This window comes from Hemitrygon akajei, chromosome 4 (genome assembly GCF_048418815.1).
Source record: "Hemitrygon akajei chromosome 4, sHemAka1.3, whole genome shotgun sequence".
NCBI lineage: Eukaryota > Metazoa > Chordata > Chondrichthyes > Myliobatiformes > Dasyatidae > Hemitrygon > Hemitrygon akajei.
The window spans coordinates 144,287,071-144,306,683 of record NC_133127.1 but is presented as its reverse complement, the minus strand read 5'-3'; the positions used below and the strand labels follow the sequence as shown (position 1 = coordinate 144,306,683).

Sequence of the window (19,613 nt, the reverse complement as noted above, 5' to 3'; positions counted from 1 at the left end):
TGTTGGAAGAAGGGGAGTAACACCGGGGTGTGGGAAGCTGGAATAGAGTCGGGGAAGAGACATGGGGTCTGGAAAAGGAGAGAGTGGAATGACACGCTGGAGGGGGTGGGGAAGTGATACCAGATCGATGTTAGGGTGTTGAGGATACTTGGAGTGTAAACAAAGAGGGAAAAGGCTGGCATTGACATTTCAGGGGAAGATCAGTATGTAATGGGGAGATTTTCGGAGGGGGGAGTCAAGGTCATTTTGGGCTAATTTACCTGGACCTGTTCTTAAGTGCCAATGAGATAGAGGGCTTTTGTGAAAGAGGAAGTTGTCTGAACTTTAGGATTTAAAAAAAAGGGAATGTGGGAGCACAGCATAAAGCTGGATTGGGAAGAAGGTGTAAGAGAGGAAAGGGAATGGGGAGATAAGTGGCAGGTTTAGGCAGAATTGTGAGGGTAGAAAATTGAGAAGGTGATATGAGAATCTGAGAATTGTGTGGATTGATGTTGAAAAAATGGGAGATAGATTTTAAGAGGAACTAATTAATTTTCAATTAAGATGAAAATGACATCGAATTAAAGCAGCTTTGAGAGGTATTTGAAGAATGTTATACTTGTTCTTCTAGGTACGGTGACAGTTCTCCCAAGGATAGTGTTCAGGGAGTGATTGGGATTCCCAGGAACAATAGGGACCAGCTGGGATGTGATGCCAACACAGAATATTTTATCCCAAGAACAGGGGAACCCTGGATAGCTCTGGTGGCCAGAGGAAACTGTACATTCAAGGAAAAGATTTTAAATGCTGCAAAAAAAATGGCATCTGCTGTTGTGATTTATAATTTTCTTGGGACTGGGAATACAACCGTCACCATGAACCACATTGGTAAGTTCTGGCATGCAGAATCATATGTGGAAATGGTAAGGTATAAATGACTAATTATGATTTAAATTACAGATTAGTTCATTTATAAATCAGAAGCATATTATTACTGTTCATGCCATGCTGTGGATTTGTTACCAAAGCAATTTAGGTAATTGAACATCATGTTGCTATTGGAAATGATTTACTTTTGCTGGTAGCATGAGTAATTACATGGCAGCTACTGGAACTGTTAAAGCCTAATAATTAGGCTGTTGAAAATTGCTAGAATATTCATCACTGATGTTGAATAGGTGTAAACTGTTTGTATGATTTGCAGATCTTTTGTTCTATTTAAGCATCAGATGTTTTTTAACAAAAGTGCATGGGATCCAAAGTCCAAAATCCAAAGCTTGTTTAGATTCAGAATTGGCTTAGTCAGTGAAATCAGCAGGTAGTAGTCAATGGATTTATTCAAGCTGGAGGCCCATGAATTATGCTGTTCCACAGGGATCTCTATTGTTTGTGACTACGTATATATAAATGACCTGGATGGAAATATAGGTGGATGTAAATTTACAGACAATACAAAGATTGGTGGGATTGTGATAGTGTATAAGATTGCCAAAGGATACAGTGGGATATAGATCAGTTGCAGATATGGGTGCAGAAATGGCAGATGGAGCTTAATCTGGCCAAAATGTGAGGTGTTACACTTTGTTATTTTATATTGGATTTCCCAGTATGCTGTTAATGGCATGACCCTTAACAGTGTTGATGTACAGAGGGATATTGTTGTCCAAGTTCTTTGGTCTCTGAAAGTGGCTGCACAGGTTGGAAATAGCAAAGAAGATTTATGGCAGATTATTAGTCAAGGCAATGAGTTCAAGAGCCAGGAAATCGTGTTGGAGCTTTACAGAACTCTAGTTAAGCTACATTTGGAGTATTCCATTCAATTCTTGTCACTATTATAGGATGGATTTGGAGAGGGCACAGAAGAGGCTCATGAGGATGCAAGCTGGATTAAAAGGCATGTGCATTTTTGTGTCTTTCCAGAAAGACTGGAAAACTTGGGTTGTTTTCAAGTTCAATTTTAATTGCCATTCAACCATACACATGAATAATCAGCCAAACGAAACACCATTCCTCTTGGGGCTAAGATGCTAAACACAGCACCAACAGTCTCACACAGCACATATAATTGTGATGGCAGAAAAACATACTTACAAAAATATATAGTAATATAACCCAAGTCTGTGGATATCATGGCCTGTAGATTGAAGGTGCTTGGATGTTGTTCTGCAGCCAGGATTCTGCAAGAGCAGCCCATGGCAGTACTTCATGTCATGTAGTGCAGCCACAGATGGATGCAGTCCAACTTGTCCCCCACCAAGATAGCACTGGAGAGCAGCACCGAGAGGGACCAGCGCAGAATCCAGCGGCACCCAGCTAACTCCAGCATCTCCTTCCCGGGTGGGTGCAACAGGAGACTCCGAGGCATGAGTGAGGTCTGGTTCACACCACAACCAGAGCCCACACAGAATTGGACTCCTTGTATTGTATATTACCGGTTTCCAACTGGGTCTTGTGATCACAACAGTAGTGTCCAAGACAACCACCTTTGCTGTCAGTTGGATCGCGCACCGCTTTTGTGCATTGCCTCTAATGCCTTCTCCCCTGGGTGGCAGGAGCAAGCTGAAACACTTTGTACAACAAGTGCAGCTCTGCTACTTTCCAGCAACTCGCTAGTGGCGTAGGCCTGCAGTACTTGATGTTCTTGCTGACTAACAGTGTCCATTGATCATGAATAAGGCCTAAAGGATGAACAGTTGCACCTTTGGTTGGAGCCAGAGAGGTGTACCAGAAGCCAGTGTCTGTGGAGCTGCAGAGGTTATGAGAGACTTCAGAAGAGTCGTCAGCTGGTCTCTTTTTCCCAGGATTGAAATGACTAATATTGAAGGGCACGTATTTAAGGTGAGGGAAGTAAGTTCAAAAAAATTGTGTGGGGCAAGTTTTTTTTACTGAGAGCAATGGGTGACTGGAATCCACTACCAGAAGTGATGTTGGAGACAAATAAATAGAGGCGTTTGTGAGGCTCTTAAATAGGCACATGAATGTACAGAGAATGAAAATGTGGACTTTGTGTAGACAGTAAGGGTTAACTTAGTTAGGCATTTAATTACTAGTTAATTAGTTTTGCCACAGCATCATGGAAGGCCTGTTCCTGTGCTGTACTGTTCTATGTTCTATATTTTCCTTAAATTAAAAAAGGAACATTTTACTTTGGGGAAAATTAATTGATTCATGATATTTTGTAGCTTGTGGAGTGTACTTAAAATACTTTAAACTTTGTTCTGATGTTGGTTTCAATGGGTGGCAGAGTGGGACAGCTTCACCACAGGTTCGATCCCACACTCGGTACCATCTGTGTGGATTTTGCATGTTCTCTCTGTGACCACATTAGTTTCCCCAAGGCTTTCCAATTCTTTCTTTGTCCTAAAAGCATGCTGGAGAGTTTTTGGGTAATGGGGTAATTTGGGTAAGAGTAATGGGAGAATCGGGGAGGGAGCAAGCAGTGCGGGAGTCAATGAACATGTAACAGGGAAATAAGTGGGAATGCTCTGAAAGCTAGCATAGACTTGATGAGATGAATGGCATTCTCCTATGTTATAAGAAAAAAATGGAACCAACTTATTTTTTTTAAACACAAAGTACACTGCAGATGCTGGGGTTGCACGTGTTTTTTTAACTGTAAATCGTTTCCAAATAATCACTGTTTGTTGTGGTGTCTAATAAAAAGTAAGGAAACAAATAAAATTTGAATATATAGAATTACAAGCTACCTTTTGACTTGAATTGAGAATTGCAAGAAAGCAATGAAGATTGCATGAAAACAAAATGGGTGTTATGGGCAGGAGTCCAGGTCAAATACTATGAATTATTTCTTAGTCTTAATTTCTGAATAGGTGTAGTACAGTTTTTTTTATGAAATACCGGGGTACTATTCAGTACTTTTAGTTTTTAATTTTTGTTTAGAATCAGGTTTATTATCACTGACATTTGTGGTGAAATTTGTTGTTTGCACTACAGTGCAATTCATTATTATAAGTTACAATAAGAATATGTGTAAAATATATATACTGCAGAAATAGTGATGCAGTCTTTATGGGCTAAAGGATCTCTCCAAATTTTGATGGCGGCGAGGAAGAAGCTGTCCCAGAACCATTGAGTATGAGTTTTCAGGCACCTATGCCTCCTCCCTGATGGTAGTCATGAGCAGAGGGCATGTTCTGGGTGGTGAGGGTTTTTAATGATGGATGCCACCTTCTTGAGGCATCACCATTTGAAGCTGTTTTGAATGGTGGGGAAGCTTGTGCCCATGATGAAGTTGGCTGAGTTTTCAACCTTTTGTAGCTTTAACTGATCCTGTGCATTGGTGCCTCCATACCGGACAGTGATGCAACCAATCAGTATGCTCTCCATGACGCATCTGTAGAAAGTTGCTGAAGTCTTTGGTGACAAATGAAATCTCCTCAAGCTCCTAAGTAAATGTAGCCGTTGTCATGCTTTCATTATAATTGCTTCTATATGATGGGCCCAGGATAGATCTTCAGAGATTTTGACACCCAGGAATTTTAAGCTGCTCACCCTTTCCACTGCAGATCCCTCGATGAAACTGCTATGTGTTCTCCCAAATTCCCTTTCCTGGAGTCCACGATCTAGCCTTTGCATTTGCTGATTAGGTGCAAGGTGGTTGTTACAACATCATTCGACCAGCTGATTTATCTCACTCCCATGCATCTGCTCGTCACCATTTGAGATTCTGCCAAAAGCAGTTGTGTCATCATTGAATTTGTAGATACTGTTTGAGCTGTGCCTAGCCACAAAGTCATGAGTATAAAGAGAGTAGAGCAGTTGGCTAATCACGCATCCTTGAGCTGAGCCTGTTTTGATTGTCCGTGAGGAGGAGATACTATTTCTGATCTGTATTGACTGCGGTCTCACAATGCGCAAGTCAAGGATCCAGTTGCAGAGGATGGTACAGAGGCCCAGGTTTTGATGTTAATGCCACTGGGCGATGGTTATTGAGGTATATCACCACTCTGTACCTTGCACACCAGAGTAATTGCTGTCTTTTTGAAGCAGATGTCCTGGAACATACCAGTAAATTGGTTGGTTCAGGTTTTCAGTGCCGTGCCAGGTACACAATCAAGGTTCACCCTCTTGAAAAGTGTTCTGACATCGGCTTCTGGGACAGATATCTCAGGGTCACCAGATACTGCAGCGATTCATACAGATACAGTTTTATTCTCCCTTTCAAAATGTGCATAAAAGGTGGTCAGCTCTTCAGGGAGTGAAACAACATCACAGCATTTATGATGTTAGGTTTCACAGTTTTATTTACCAAAATGATTTTGAATAAGATCTCAGAGATAATTGCTTTATTCAGGTTAAGTTTCTATTGTGTGTAAAAACAGATGCAATGTGTGATAGTCTGTTTAAATATGAGGAAAAAAATGATAATTTATGATGTACTAGTTGAGGTTTTGACTTGGGTTCCAATAAACTTGGAGAAACAAAAGGTAATGTTCTATGTTTGAAATTTAATTCATGGAAGACCAGTTTTGAAAATGACTAATTAATTTGTTGCTAATTTGATCTGTGGGTTATATCAGAGAGTTTGCTGTTGCTTGTATCCCTGAACAAAGAGTGAAATGTAGTGGCACTTCCTTTTGCCATTTTTGTTACCTAAAGAACTGTACTGTAACTTCCAAGAGCAACAATGTGAGGATGCTACTACAGTATTGTGCAATTAGCCGGCTGGTGGTGTAGTGGCATCAGCACCAGACTTTGAGATGAATGATCATGAGTTTGAGTCCTGCTGGCTCCTTGCACACTTTCCATCTGTGTTGGGTTCAAGCATAAACTCAGCTTTGTAAAAAAAAAAAAGTCAAATGTGATGGAAATTATTGTAATTAGTGTATGAGATCAAAGTATTGGGGCATTGTTGTGAGAAATGAGCTCAATTATGAGGCTATAGGATTGGCATAAGTGATATTTGATTAACTAGCCATCATCCCAAATTCTGTTGTTTATGGGCTGTTACGCAACCCCAGCATACCTTTCACAGAAAAGAAGAAAGAAAAATAACCAAAGAAAAACATTATAGAAAAGAATATTACTGAGAGCATTGGTCGAAGACAGGAAAATATTCAGGCAACAGATAATTACTGTACATTTATATGGCATTTTAATGTGATAAAACATCATAAAGTGCTTCACAAAACGTGATTCTAAGCTGATTGGGAGATATAAGGTTGTATAAGTAAAAGCATAGCCAAGGGGTTAACTTTGAAAGTGGTGAGTATAGCCTAGTCCATCACAGGCAAAGCCCTCTCTACTATTCATATATTTATATGGAATACTGCCACAAGAAAGCAACTTTCGCCATAAAAAAAACAGTCCAGGCCATGCTTTCTTCTTGCTACCACCATTGAGCAGAAGGTACAGGCCCACTACTGTCAGGGTCATGAGCAGTTGAACAGAAGGTACAGGCCCACTACCAACAGGGTCGTGAACAGTTGAACAGAAGGTATAGGCCCACTACTGTCAGGGTCATGAACAGTTGAACAGAAGGTATAGACCCACTACCATTGGGCTCTGGATAACTAAATTCACCACTACACTACACTGATTCCACAACTTACAGACTCGATTTCAAGAACTCCTTACAGCTTATGTTCTCAGTATTGTTTACTTGAACAGTTTGCCTTCGTTTGCTCATTGGTTGTTTGCCAGTCTCTAAATATAATTTTGTTATATCTATTGTATTTCTTTTTTCCTGTAAACATCTGCAAGAAATTGAATCTCAAGGTAGTATATGATAAAATATATGTACTTTAATAATAAACTTACTTTGAACTTCGACCTTGAAGAATGTTTAGCGAGGAGGGTGAAGGTAGAGAATTCAAGAGGTAAGGGAGAGATTTTCAGTGCAAAGTGATTAAGGAATCCAGTAAAATAGTTGAGATATATAAATAAAAATTTGTCAAACTCTGTTGCATGAATTTGCATCTTCAAGTGACTAGCAGTACCTCACTGGAAACAAAGATATGAATAGCTACTAATCCTTTATTTGGCGAATTTCTTTGTTTGAGTGAATTTTTCATTCATATGCTAGGAAAATGCTTGCGTTTCTTAAATTTGTGGAATTAGATCTTTAATATGTTCCTGGATTTATGAAGTTTTAATTAACCAATTTTTGCTATAATGCTGTGAACTATTTGGAGTGCTTGGCTTTTATTTAGTTATCTATTTTTCATGATAGTAAATGCTCTCTACCCATAGTAATGCATTTGCAAGAAATATCACCTTATGAAAAATCTTCCAGGAATACAACTGTTTTGTAAATCAAACACTCCAAAGGATAGGTGAGAATATGTTTGGCATCTTGTTTAAAGAAAAAGATTAGTTTTATTTGTCACATGTACATCGAAACATCCAAGCATACAAAACCTTCTGCATCAGCAACCAACACAGTCCCTGGGTGTGCTGGGGGTAATCTGCAAGTGTCGCCCTGCTCCCTGTGTCAATATAGCACAGACACAACAGCCTTTACTAACCCATGTGTCTTTGGAATGTACGTCTTCCCAGAGGAAGCCCATGCAGTCAGTGGGAGAATGGGAAGGAAGGCATCTCTTGCAGTTGATCTGTATCTGGTACAATATTGGCCCCATTACATTGCCATAATTTATACTTTCAAGTCCAAGTACTGTATCAGAATTGATCTTAAACCTCTTGGGGTGTAGAGAGCACAGGATGGGAGACCTGTGACTAAACATGTCTTAACATCTGATAAAGCAAGCAGAGGGTTAGTTTATTTCTGGATAGGATGTGCATGTTGTAAGTCAGAAAAATGAAATGTTGGAATACACAGCAAAGTAACAAATTCAGGTATAAAATAACTTTCATCTTTAAAACAAAGTGTTTCACAGGTAATGAAGAACCTTTCCAAATGCAAATGTTGTTGTGATCTAAGGAATGCATCAGCCAATCTGCACACAACAAAGCTGCCCAAATTGCAGTATGATCATCAGATAAATTAGGTTTTTTTGGTAGTGCTTATTGTGAGACAAAGGAGTCCAGGATACTAAAATACCACACACACTCGGGTATCTCATTATACAGAGTAGTACCATTGGTACATTTTGCAGTTATGTGAGCTGACAAAGTGCCTCAGTATTTTTTCAATTTAAGCTTTCTTTTAACTGCAGCCTTTTAAGTACTGCTTTGGAATGTTCACTTGGATTTAAAAGGATGTTTATTGATAAGCAAAGGCAATCAATATATTTATTTTTCCTCATGATCTTGTATAACTTGGAATATAATGTTTCTTATAAGAACATTTGGCATAATGGATTCTGTTTTTTTTTTAAAGAAGGCTTTTGAGGTATTTTTTCCCCATTGGGTAGTCAAGCCAAACAGCTAAATCATTTCACACCAGCAGATCACACACGCTAACTTCATAAAGATGCATTCCACAATTACACATTTACCTAGTAACATTTGATCTTCAGTACTTATTCCTCTACATTTTATAACATTGACCTTCAGTTTCTAGAGGTGTTTATCACTTCAGAATCAGGTTTAATATCACTGGTATATATCGAGAAATTTGTTGTTTCGTAGCAGCAGTACATTGCAATGCCTAATAATAAAGATAGCTATAAGTTGCTGTGTGTGTGTGTGTATACACACACACACACACACACACACACACACACACACACACACACACACACACACACACACACACACACACACACACACACACACACACACACACACACACACACACATATATATATATAATCTGTATTTGTCTACATGAAGTGGTTTGTAAATTTGGTGGGAGTAAAGAATGTTGGGAATGGCGAGGGTGGAGCATCGCTGGATGGGTGTGGGACAGGTGGTGGAGAAATGCCAGGGGCAGAGGGTGGCGCGATTACAGATTCCAAGTAATGTAATTTGGTTCCAAACAATCTTTACAGAGTGTCTCTCTGGTGCTTCCTGTTCCCTCCCCTGTCCCTTCCCCTTATCCCAACCATGATACCCCTTTCCCTGTCTCCTTCCCACTCTCAGTCCACAATAGTGACCCATATCAGAATTGGGTTTATCATCACACACGTGTGCCATGAAATTTGCTTTTTTGCAGCAGTAGTATAGTACAATACGTAAAATTGCTAAGGTACTATGCAAAAGTCTTGGGCACCCTAACTATATACTGTAAATGCGTCTTTGCCTTTCTCCACAGTAGTGTGTGTGCATATGTGAGTGGGGGAAAAAAAAGAAAGGTGGCTGAGGAGAGGACAGACAGGTCAATATGGGAATGGAAAGGGGGATTAAAATAGCTTGCAACCAGGAGCTCCAGATGGTCATTGTGGACAAAGCACAGATGCTCCTCAAAGCAATCGCCTCGTGTACACTTGACATGAAACCTGGAACGTTGTTAATTGTGGAAAGGAGCCCAGGAAGTGTAAATATGGCAAAGACACATTAATGGGCATCTTGATGCCTAAAAAGTGAATTATTTTAAAGAATGTTAATAAGGGGCAAATGGACCTTTTGATCATTGAGGATAGATTATATTCACCACATGGCCCACTTGCTTGATTGCTAGCATAAGCTTAAAGGACCCTCAGTAGACAGTTGTACTCATTATAGTGGCACGGAGCTGATCTAATGCCCTGTCAGTGTGATCTAAAGCTGATGTAAGGGCATGCTACCAATTGTGGGGAAAATAAGGGCAGGAATCTGGTCCTCTTGCTCAAGCAAATTTGCTTTCAATCCATCATATTTCCATAGTGCACTGTTCCATCAGATGATAAGATTCAGTGTTTCTACACTATCAATGGGGTTTTAAAAGAAGAATGTCAGAAATAATATGAACACAGTTTCATCTGTAAGTTTTTTTTAATCCATTTTTTCTTAAGGTTAAATGTTTTTGATGAAGCCTCTGATTGCTTAGTAGGCTTTGTTGTGAGTTTCTGCTGACCAGCTTTATTTGGTGAATTGCTTGTAATCAATAGCTCTTTGAAATTTTTTTATAAATGGACTTTATGCATTGTGTGTGTATATACTTAGTTCACATGGAATGTGATCTTCTCTTTGTGTATTTAAAATCCATTTGACATTTTGTTGCCTAATAATAATCCAAATATCCAAATCATTACTTTAACTCTACTCAGCATCAATGTTTATATCATCTCATTAATAAAGTAGCTTGTGTTCTTCTTACACAATAACTGATAGTAGGAGAATTGGTGGAGGGGAGGAGGGTGGGAATTCACTGAATCGTAAGGACTTTAATGTATTTTAAAGACTGATAATTGATCCAGATGGTTTGAAGCTCTTTATGCTGACAGAAGAGCTATCGAGATATAGATGAATGGGAAGCTAAACTTGGATGCCATAGAGGGAAAAGGTAGAAAATTAGGATCCAAACTATTTTTTTTCAAGCTTTGTGGAGTGCTTAACGTCAAACAGATTTAGAGTCCTGAGATTTGTTTTCTTGCTGGCATTCACAGTAAATTCAAAGAAACACAATAGAATCAATGAAAAATCGCCCACAATAATATGGAACCAAGCAACAACATACCAATTACAGTGGGCAAAAGTGGTAAATTTCCTCACATGAAGGGCACTAGTGAACTAGAGCATCATTACAACAATCTAGTTTTTTTATATTGAATTCAAATTTCCTTGAGCTTTGGTTTCTGATTTGTTATTTCAGACTCTAGCTTAGTCATGCAATATTTTAAGAACTGCCCCATACCCAAAGTATCCATGATTAAGTAATGTATTTTAATGTCAATGTTGAAATAGAAAAGTATCTTATGATTTCTGGATGTTATCGATTAATATGTTCATGATGAAAAATTATTGGGTAGCTACTGAAACGTGAAATCTTTTATAGTGTTTATGGCAATATTTTGAAGATGGTTCAGATCTAGAGTGCTATTTTGATCATCTCAAGTATTGGCCCAGTAGAATAAAAGCAGAACAAAAATGTTTTGTTACTGTGATGGAAGTAAGTGTAGACATGCACCAGAGCTTTTTGCTCTTTGTAATGTATTTTTAATTAGGAGTCCATTGACTCCATTGTTTATGTACTAGTCAAGATCTACAACCAAGCAGTTTATTTTATAACAGCCAGTTTATTTAGTGAGCAAAAAGCACATCAGACAATATCAATTTTTCTGGTTTCACTTTAGTTTATAAAAAAAAGCTTCCCCAAACTAGTACAAGTCGAGTTCATGTCAAAACATCAAGCAGAAGCTCTCAATAAAAAGGTCAGTGATTTTTTCGCCCTCCCAGAAGCATGCAGTGGGTGGAGGTTAATTACAAAATACAAATGATATGGGTAAAATTAACTCACATCATTTCCACTTGAGATGTATTTAATGTGGAATTTATCTGATCATTTATATTCCTGCTGGGAATAATTATGTCACTATGAGCAAGCCTTTCTGTTTTGCTGCCTATTGCTTTGTCTTTCTCCAACCTGTCTTTGCTTTTACTATTTTAAAGGGTTTCCAGAAATAGCAGCTGCTTTTGAAAGGGACCCAGCAAATCAATTCCAATTTTGTCAGAAATGGCTAAGGTTTTAGAAGTAACAGATTTTGGACAGAGGAAATGGGGTAGTATGAAGAAAGAAAAGAATGAAACAGCAGTTCTGGTGAAATTGGGAGCAGGTGGGATTAAATGTTTTTTTAAAAAACCCTCTCCTGCTCAACTATATAATTAAAACAAGCCCAGGAGACGATCTTAACCTTAATCACCAATGGCATCATGTGATTTTTTTTTGGATTAGGAACAGATCTAGCTCTCACTTGAAGGAATTCAATTGTTCATCCAAACTGGAAACTTGTTTTGCAGGTTCTTGGTTCTCTGTGAAAGAAGACCCTGGTAACACCTAGTCTAATTCTGCCATTTCATAGGTGTAAATATGATTTCTGATTCTTTCCAACCACTTCAATTAAAACATTTAATTTACAAAAACAGAATCTTACCCCCATCATTAATTTTCTAAACTTGATCAGATCATTCCTAAAGCTGTGCTTCTCTCAAACCTGCATGTATAAATGATTTAAAATTAGGAAGTGCTCTTTTGGCAACAAGCATGGAGGAACTTGGGCTGAGTAGCATCTGTGGGAGGAAAGAAATTGTATCAGAAATGATCTTGTGGTCATGAACACATTCTGAGGCCTGACAATTTTTGTACTTCCCTAAATCAATGCAGTTTATCATAATGAATTATTCTACAAATACATTACAGAACCATATTTGCTGTAGTCAAGGCACTGTCATGACATCATGTATTTGAATGCTCATCTCATCTATAAACACTATATATTGCTTGCAGCTGACCTTGCAATATAAAGTCCTGATCTTAACACTTGCCTCTTCTACCTTCATAACTGTAAGTCAGTCTAGGAAAATAATTTCCCATGTTGGATTTTGGTTTTGGTACTTTGAATTGCTGTCTTTCTAATGAAATGCAGAGTTCCTCCCCACACCTTGTTTGGCAACCTTGCCATTTCTTTAGCATTTGTCTGTTTTATGAGGCTGAGTTCCTTGATGCTCAACCCAGCACGGATGGAAAGCATGCAAGAAGCCAGCTTGATTTGAACCTGCAAACTCTTGTTCCAATGAAATAATGAGAGGGGGAGATTACAAAAAACTCCTGATAGCTATGATTATTAACAGAACACAAGCAAAATACCATGGATACTGGAAATCTGAAAGAAAAAGAAACATAAAATTCACGAAATACCTGAAAATGTGGTATTTTGCTTTATTTATATTTCCAGATTTGTCTGCCGAGTAAATTTCTGAAATGGCCGAATAAAACTTTCTAGATGGATTATTTTGGCTTAAGTATATATGAGGTATTGTTTTGAGTTCAGAATAACTTTGAGTCTGAGAAACAGGAAGCTAATAGAGGGGTGGGGGGAAGGGAAATGGAAAAAAGTTTCAAAAGAACAAAACTGGAATAAAAAGCAAAACAAATCTAAATGAATCATTGTAAGAGGAAATGATAAAAATATTACTCTGTGTGGGTAAATGGTGTCTTTTTTTACAGTTTGTGTACAGAGTGAATATTAAAAATATACTATTGCAAGAAAAAGTTTGCGTACCCTTTGCAATTACCTAGTTTTCTGCATTCATTACTCGTACTTGCTTCACTCACCAGGGTACTCTCTGCAGTTGCCTGATGAGGTAACCATAGCCTTTGGCCAGGAGCAGATTCTATTTGACCCTTAACCACTACACTCTCCAGTTGGGGGTCAGCAGTAGTGGCCAAGTCACTGCCCATCTGCTCCTGACTTACAGCTCACTTCCTCTCTCCTGTTTCCTATCCAGCAAGAGGCTCTTTCTGCTTCCTCCCCCATCCTGCGAGCTGCTTGGTTCTTGCTCTTTTCATCAAGGCCCAGCACAGACAGCAACCTCCATGACCTTGCTGGGAACCCTCTACAGATGATCTCCATGGGAAATGGCCACATCTGCCATCCTTTGCCCTGCACTCCAGTACTTCAGGGTCTTCCTCCAGGGCTGGATTAAACTAGTAGCATGTGCTATGGGCCTCACATTTTTGAGGGCCCCGCCCACACTAAATGCTTGCAAGCTGCAGTCTGGTGAAATCGGCATCTCACCATATTCTCACGGCTGTTAGAGTGAGTTTTGGGTAGACGATTCATTTACACTTAAATAAATGACTTCAGCCATCAGTCTTCTGTTCTTTGACAAAGTACTGTGGATTGAGTTCATAACAGTGCATTTCCTAAAAGCTGTGGACCCAGTTTCATTTGGAACAATGCATCTCTGGCACCTCTGAGACAAGAATGCTAAGTTTACAGGTAGTTGCAAAGAAGCCGTATCTGCACGTAACATACCAAATAATGTATTATGGATTTTACCTTGCATTCCTAAAGGCAATGAATGCCAGTTTAGGCATACTGGTGTCGGTAAATTGAATGTAATCAAAAGATGTTAAAACTTCAAGGAATTGTCTATAGCTATGAACTGTCCTTTGTGTTTAGCAATTAATATCAAACTGCAATCACAAGGCGGTTAGACCTGTTCTACCAGGGGTCTCTGCCTGCTGTAACCTTTTTTTATCAGATAAAGAAACTGCCTTGTACCTACCGGTAACGCAACACTCTGTAATTTCATCCACACCACAACAACGACGATCTGGCAATGCTGTTGTTTTCATGTAGATAGCAATGAGCAATAGAGCCAGAGATATTGGGCATCATTATGCTTCTGGAAGTGCAAAACGTAAAGGGAAGGAGGAAAAAGAAAGAAGAGACCAACTTGTGATATCAAAAACATGTAAACTGACAGAATATTTTGATGTTCATGGAGATGGTGATGGTGCTACAACGGCTGAAGCTGGAAATATAGGAACAACTGGTACTAGTGCGGCAGAAGGCATGATACAGCAACAGCCAGCATCCATTGAAAGCGAGAGAACAAGTGAAAAGAACAAGTACTCTAGTGATATTGGTGAATGGCCAAACAATCTAGATGATTCTGATCGTGAATATTGGATAGCCAATGGAAGTGATGAATGTCAACATGCTGAGAGTGACTTCCTCTTCATCCATGCGATTGTATGACAATGTAAAGAAACCTCGGCACTGTCAGAAATCTTATTTTACATATGTTCATAAACCTACAAACAAGCAACATGCAAGAAATTGGTTATGCTATTCAGAAAGCAAAGGAAGCCTATTCTGTTTCCATGACTGGAAAAATGCAAGCAATCTATTACGTCGACATGAACAAAGTTCCTCACATAGACAAGCTTTAATTTCACTGTCGATGCGCAGAAACAAAGCTAAACGTGTCAATTCCCACCTTGTGAAAGAATTGGAGACTGAACAAAAGTATTGGCGCATACTTCTAGAGTGAATAATTGAAGTTGTAAAGTTTTTAGCAGAACAAGGCCTTTCATTTCACGGTACTGATGAAACTGCTGGCTCTCCTCATAATGGAAATTACTTGGGGTTATTAGAATTACTGGCCAAGTTTGACCCTTTTCTGGCAGAGCATATAAATGCTCATGCAAACCAAGGAAGGGGGCATAAATCATACCTATCTAAAACAGCATGCGAGGAATTCATCGATCAGATTGGATCCAGCATACTGGATCACATTATCGGTGAAATGAAGAAATACAAGTATTATTCTGTTTCATTGGATTCTACTCCAGATATATCTAACGTGAACCAGCTGACTTTGACTGGTGAGCTATGTTTTGCCATCTGGGCAAGTTGAAAGATTTGTGAAGTTTTTGGAAATGGAAGGTCATAATGCTGAACAGCTTGCTCAAAGTTTACTTGACTTTTTAAAGGAAAATGTCATTGATATAAAAGACTGCCGTGGTCAAAGTTATGACAATGCCGGCAACATGAGTGGCAAGTATAGTGGCTTACAAGCAGGAATTAAAGGGCTGAATGAGTTTGTGGATTACATTCCATGTTTTGCACATTCACTAAATTTGGTTGGAAAATGTGCTGCTGAATGTTGTCAAGAAGCATTAACTTCCTTGCAATTTGTAGGAAGCTTGTCCACATTTTTTTTTCTGCTTCTGCTTATCGGTGGGATCTCCTTTCTGCTGCATTATCTGATGGTGGTGCTCATTTGCCCATTGTGAAAAGAATGTCAGATACCAGTGGTCAGCTCGTGCAGATGCAACAAAAACACTTCTACACAGCTTTTCTGCAATAAAACAAGTCTTGGATGACATTTCAAATAACAATGATCAGAAGGCAGCGTGTCAACAACAGGCTCGTGGACTACTTTCAATCATGATGAAGTTGGAAACAGGAATAATGGTCACATTGTGGGATCAAGTATTACAGTGTTTTCAAATGACCAGTGCTTCTTTGCAATCTTCTGGCCAAGACTTGAACACAGCTTGCATGGATATATTCAAGCTATGCCGTCTACTTTTACAGATGTTGAGCAAAAAGCCAAGGATCTGGCTAAGTGTGAAGATGATCAACAGCAAACTCGAAGAAAGCACAAGCAAAATCGCGCTTATGATGATCTGAGTGGTTCCAGCACTCTTGATCCACTTGTTGAATCTCAAACGCCTACTCAGAAGTTTAAAAGCTGAACATGTCTTGCCATTATTGACAGCTTGCTTTCTGCCCTGTCAAAAAGGCAGAAAGCTTATCTAGAAGTGAATGGTGTTTTTGGATTCCTTCAGCAGTTACAGTCGTTTACACCTGAAGAGATCATAGAGGTAATCAAATCTTATTAAATCATATCTGGAAGAAAGTCTTAATGAAGAATGAACTGTGGAAAACTGATCTTGCTTCTCGTATTGGCACCAAACAAGACCTTGTAGAGTTACAGTTGTACCGTTTGATAACTGACAATTCTTTGGAGTCATGTTTTCCAAATGTAGGAAATGCCTTGTGCATCTATTTGTCACTCATGGTTACCAGCTGCAGTGGAGGACGCTCATTTTCAAAACTGAAAAGGATTAAAAATGAACTAAGGAGCACCATGGGTCAAAACAGATTGAAAAATCTCACTCTAATGAGCATCAAATGTGAACTTCTGCGTGAAATAGACATTTCCAGTATCATCAACAAATTGGCTCATGCTATATATAGAAAATCTAACTTTTAAATTGTAGTTTTGTTACTTTTGACATTTGAAATTTGATACCTACATGTAAGTAATACTACCACTGAAGTGTCAGACACTTGTCGTATTATTTGGCTGTATAGCAACTGAAAAAATTGAATTACTTTACTATGCAAGTAAATAATTTGTGTTAATACTTATGTGCATTTAAAAAATTTAGGGCCCCTTTATAACATATGCTACAGGCCCCACACTAGTTTAATCCGACTCTGCCTTCCTCTCGTGAGCCTCCTCACATCCTTCCTCACAAGGTACTGTGAGAACCAGGATGATTTTTTTTGTCTACGGTGGACCGAATCTGATGATATCTGATTGAAGTGCAGTTTGCACTACCTCTGCGAACTGCAGCTTCCACCCTACATCAACCCTCATCTCCAATGATTTGGCAATTTGCAGCAGATTGGATTCAGGCCTCTTTGATTTAACTGGTGTGTCTGGCCCTCTCCTTGATGAAAGTGACTGCCTTGTTTGTGTCTCTGCGAGCTGGTCCCTCTTTACACCTCTCCGCTTCACTGTGTCAGCTGTTTTGCATCCAGACATAGTGTGCCAGTGAACCCAGTTGACCACAAAGTTAGGGTCTTCACTCAGGCCCCATGTATGCAGCTGTGATGGTATAGGGAGAGTGTTATACACGGACCGCAGAAGGAAAGAAATGCGGAAGGGATCCAGTCACCAAAGCCATGCCCAAGTGATCCCAATTTGTTCAGGCACCGTGACCACGACACCACTGCCTTCGATAACCACTTTTCATCTTCGCGGTTCCGTACCTCTGCCTGGATCATGTCACACCTACTCCTTGCACTTGCACTCCCCCGTCGTTGGAAGTGTGCTGAGCTGAGGCCTTGCCATCCCAGGCATGGATTACCAATGATGTCTCTCAATTGCAGGGAGCTCACTGCCTGATCTATGGCTGAGTTGGCGGCCTACTTACATCCCGATCTGCTTGGTTTATTAGCTTGTCATCAGTGTTAACACAACTATACACTTTGCCTTTTGATAGATAGATAGATAGATACTTTATTCATCCCCATGGGGAAATTCAACTTTTTTCCAATGTCCCATACACTTGTTGTAGCAAAACTAATTACATACAATACTTAACTCAGTAAAAAATATGATATGCATCTAAATCACTATCTCAAAAAGCATTAATAATAGCTTTTAAAAAGTTCTTAAGTCCTGGCGGTTGAATTGTAAAGCCTAATGGCATTGGGGAGTATTGACATCTTCATCCTGTCTGAGGAGCATTGCATCGATAGTAACCTGTCGCTGAAACTGCTTCTCTGTCTCTGGATGGTGCTATGTAGAGGATGTTCAGAGTTATCCATAATTGACCGTAGCCTACTCAGCGCCCTTCGCTCAGCTACCGATGTTAAACTCTCCAGTACTTTGCCTACGACAGAGCCCGCCTTCCTTACCAGCTTATTAAGACGTGAGGCGTCCCTCTTCTTAATGAACTCCTCCATTATCGATGACAAGAGCAACTGTAGCTGGCCTGATCTTGTATAGAACCCCACTGAAGAAAAGGTTGGTTGGGGGGGGGGGGGGGGAAGGGAAGAATCCCCAGCCACCTCAGCAGGTGCTTGTTGACTTTCCTCTTAATGCCTTCTACCTAGTGGCCCACGGGTTAGAAAACCAACACTTTGTATTCCATCTGGGTCACCTCCAACCTGATGACATGAACATCAATTTCTCAAACTTCTGGTAATGGCCCCTTTCCCCACCCACTTCACCATTTCCCATCTCCTCTCCTATTAGATTCTCCCTTCTCCAGCCCTGTATTTCTTTCACCAGTCAACTTCCCAGCTCTTTACTTCACCCCTCCCTGGTTTCACCCATCACCTTGTGTTTCTCCCTCCCCTCCCCCCAACCTTTTAACTCTGCTCCTCATCTTTTTTTCTCCTGTCCTGCTGAAGGGTCTCGGCCCAAAATGTCAACTATAATCTTTTCCATAGATGCTGCCTGGCCTACTGAGTTTCTCCAGCAATTAGTGTGGATTTACCAGGGAGTTCACTTTTGTCGATCTTCAGTCTGCTTTACAGTGTCAGTGATGTTGACACTGTCCGTTATTGTTACCTTAAACCACTTTCCAAGACACTTCACTGGGTTGTCCTCTATGGATGGAATGACTTCTCCCTGTAATTGAAGGCAGAACTTGCTAGTAGCCTTGCCCTTTTTGATCACCGTGCATCTGCACTTCCTGGCGTTGAAGGTCATTCTACCCCAGGTGGCTACATTGTCCAGGGTTTCCAAAACCCATCCTGCTTGGACATGGGTTACAGTGGTTACTGAGATGTCATCCAAGAATCCCCATATTGCAGGTTATCAGATCCCAGGCTCCAATGCTGGGTCTCGAGTTATGTCTGCTGCTGCTGATGGGAGGAGGTTCATACCCGTGACAAACAAGATGGTACAGCTGGTTGGAGTCCCTTCTTGCCACCTGGTTATTAAGTGGGCTGAAGTGAAGCTCAGCTCAGGTGGCTGGTGATCATATCTTGCGTTACTGGCGGCATATGGTAGTGGTCTAGGTCAACCTGGATGAGAACATGTGGAATTGATCCGTAAGCGTTGGCTAGGTCTAACTAGATGACTGTTGTTGCCTTTCTTCTGCCTGGCCTCAGGATCAATTGGCAGATTATTGAGGTGTGTTCAAGGCACCCAGAAAAACCCGGGATGCCGCCTTTCTGGATGGGTGTGTTGATATAGTGGTTCTCCATTAAGTAAGAGGTTAACCTTTTTGCAAACACCTGGAAGAATATCTTGCACTCCGTGCTTAGGAGGGAGTTTGTTCTAAACTGGGTGATTGTGGAGGAATCTTCTTCCTTGGGAACAAAGCATCCTTCAGCCATTTTCCAGCTTGGTGGAATTGAGCCTTTGGTCCAAATCTTCCTCATTCCACAAACTCCGGAGGAGTTTTGGGCATTTCTTACACACCTTGTTGGGTACACTACTTGGTCCTGGGGCAGCAGATTACTTTGCTCTCTTGATGATATCCTGGGCCTCCTGCTACGTTCAGCTCAGTTTCTGGGATTCTTGGTTGG

The 19,613-nt window shown here is 40.0% G+C and overlaps 1 protein-coding gene across 1 annotated transcript in view; it reads left to right on the top strand.

Annotated features, from left to right (window-relative positions):
- Positions 1-19,613, top strand: part of LOC140726731 (E3 ubiquitin-protein ligase RNF149-like) — a 54,827-nt gene that overhangs the window by 1,669 nt on the left and 33,545 nt on the right. Inside the window, exon 2 of the mRNA XM_073043503.1 lies at positions 611-867. Within this exon, the coding sequence (XP_072899604.1) occupies positions 611-867 (257 nt within the window). The remainder of the gene's footprint in view (positions 1-610; positions 868-19,613) is intronic.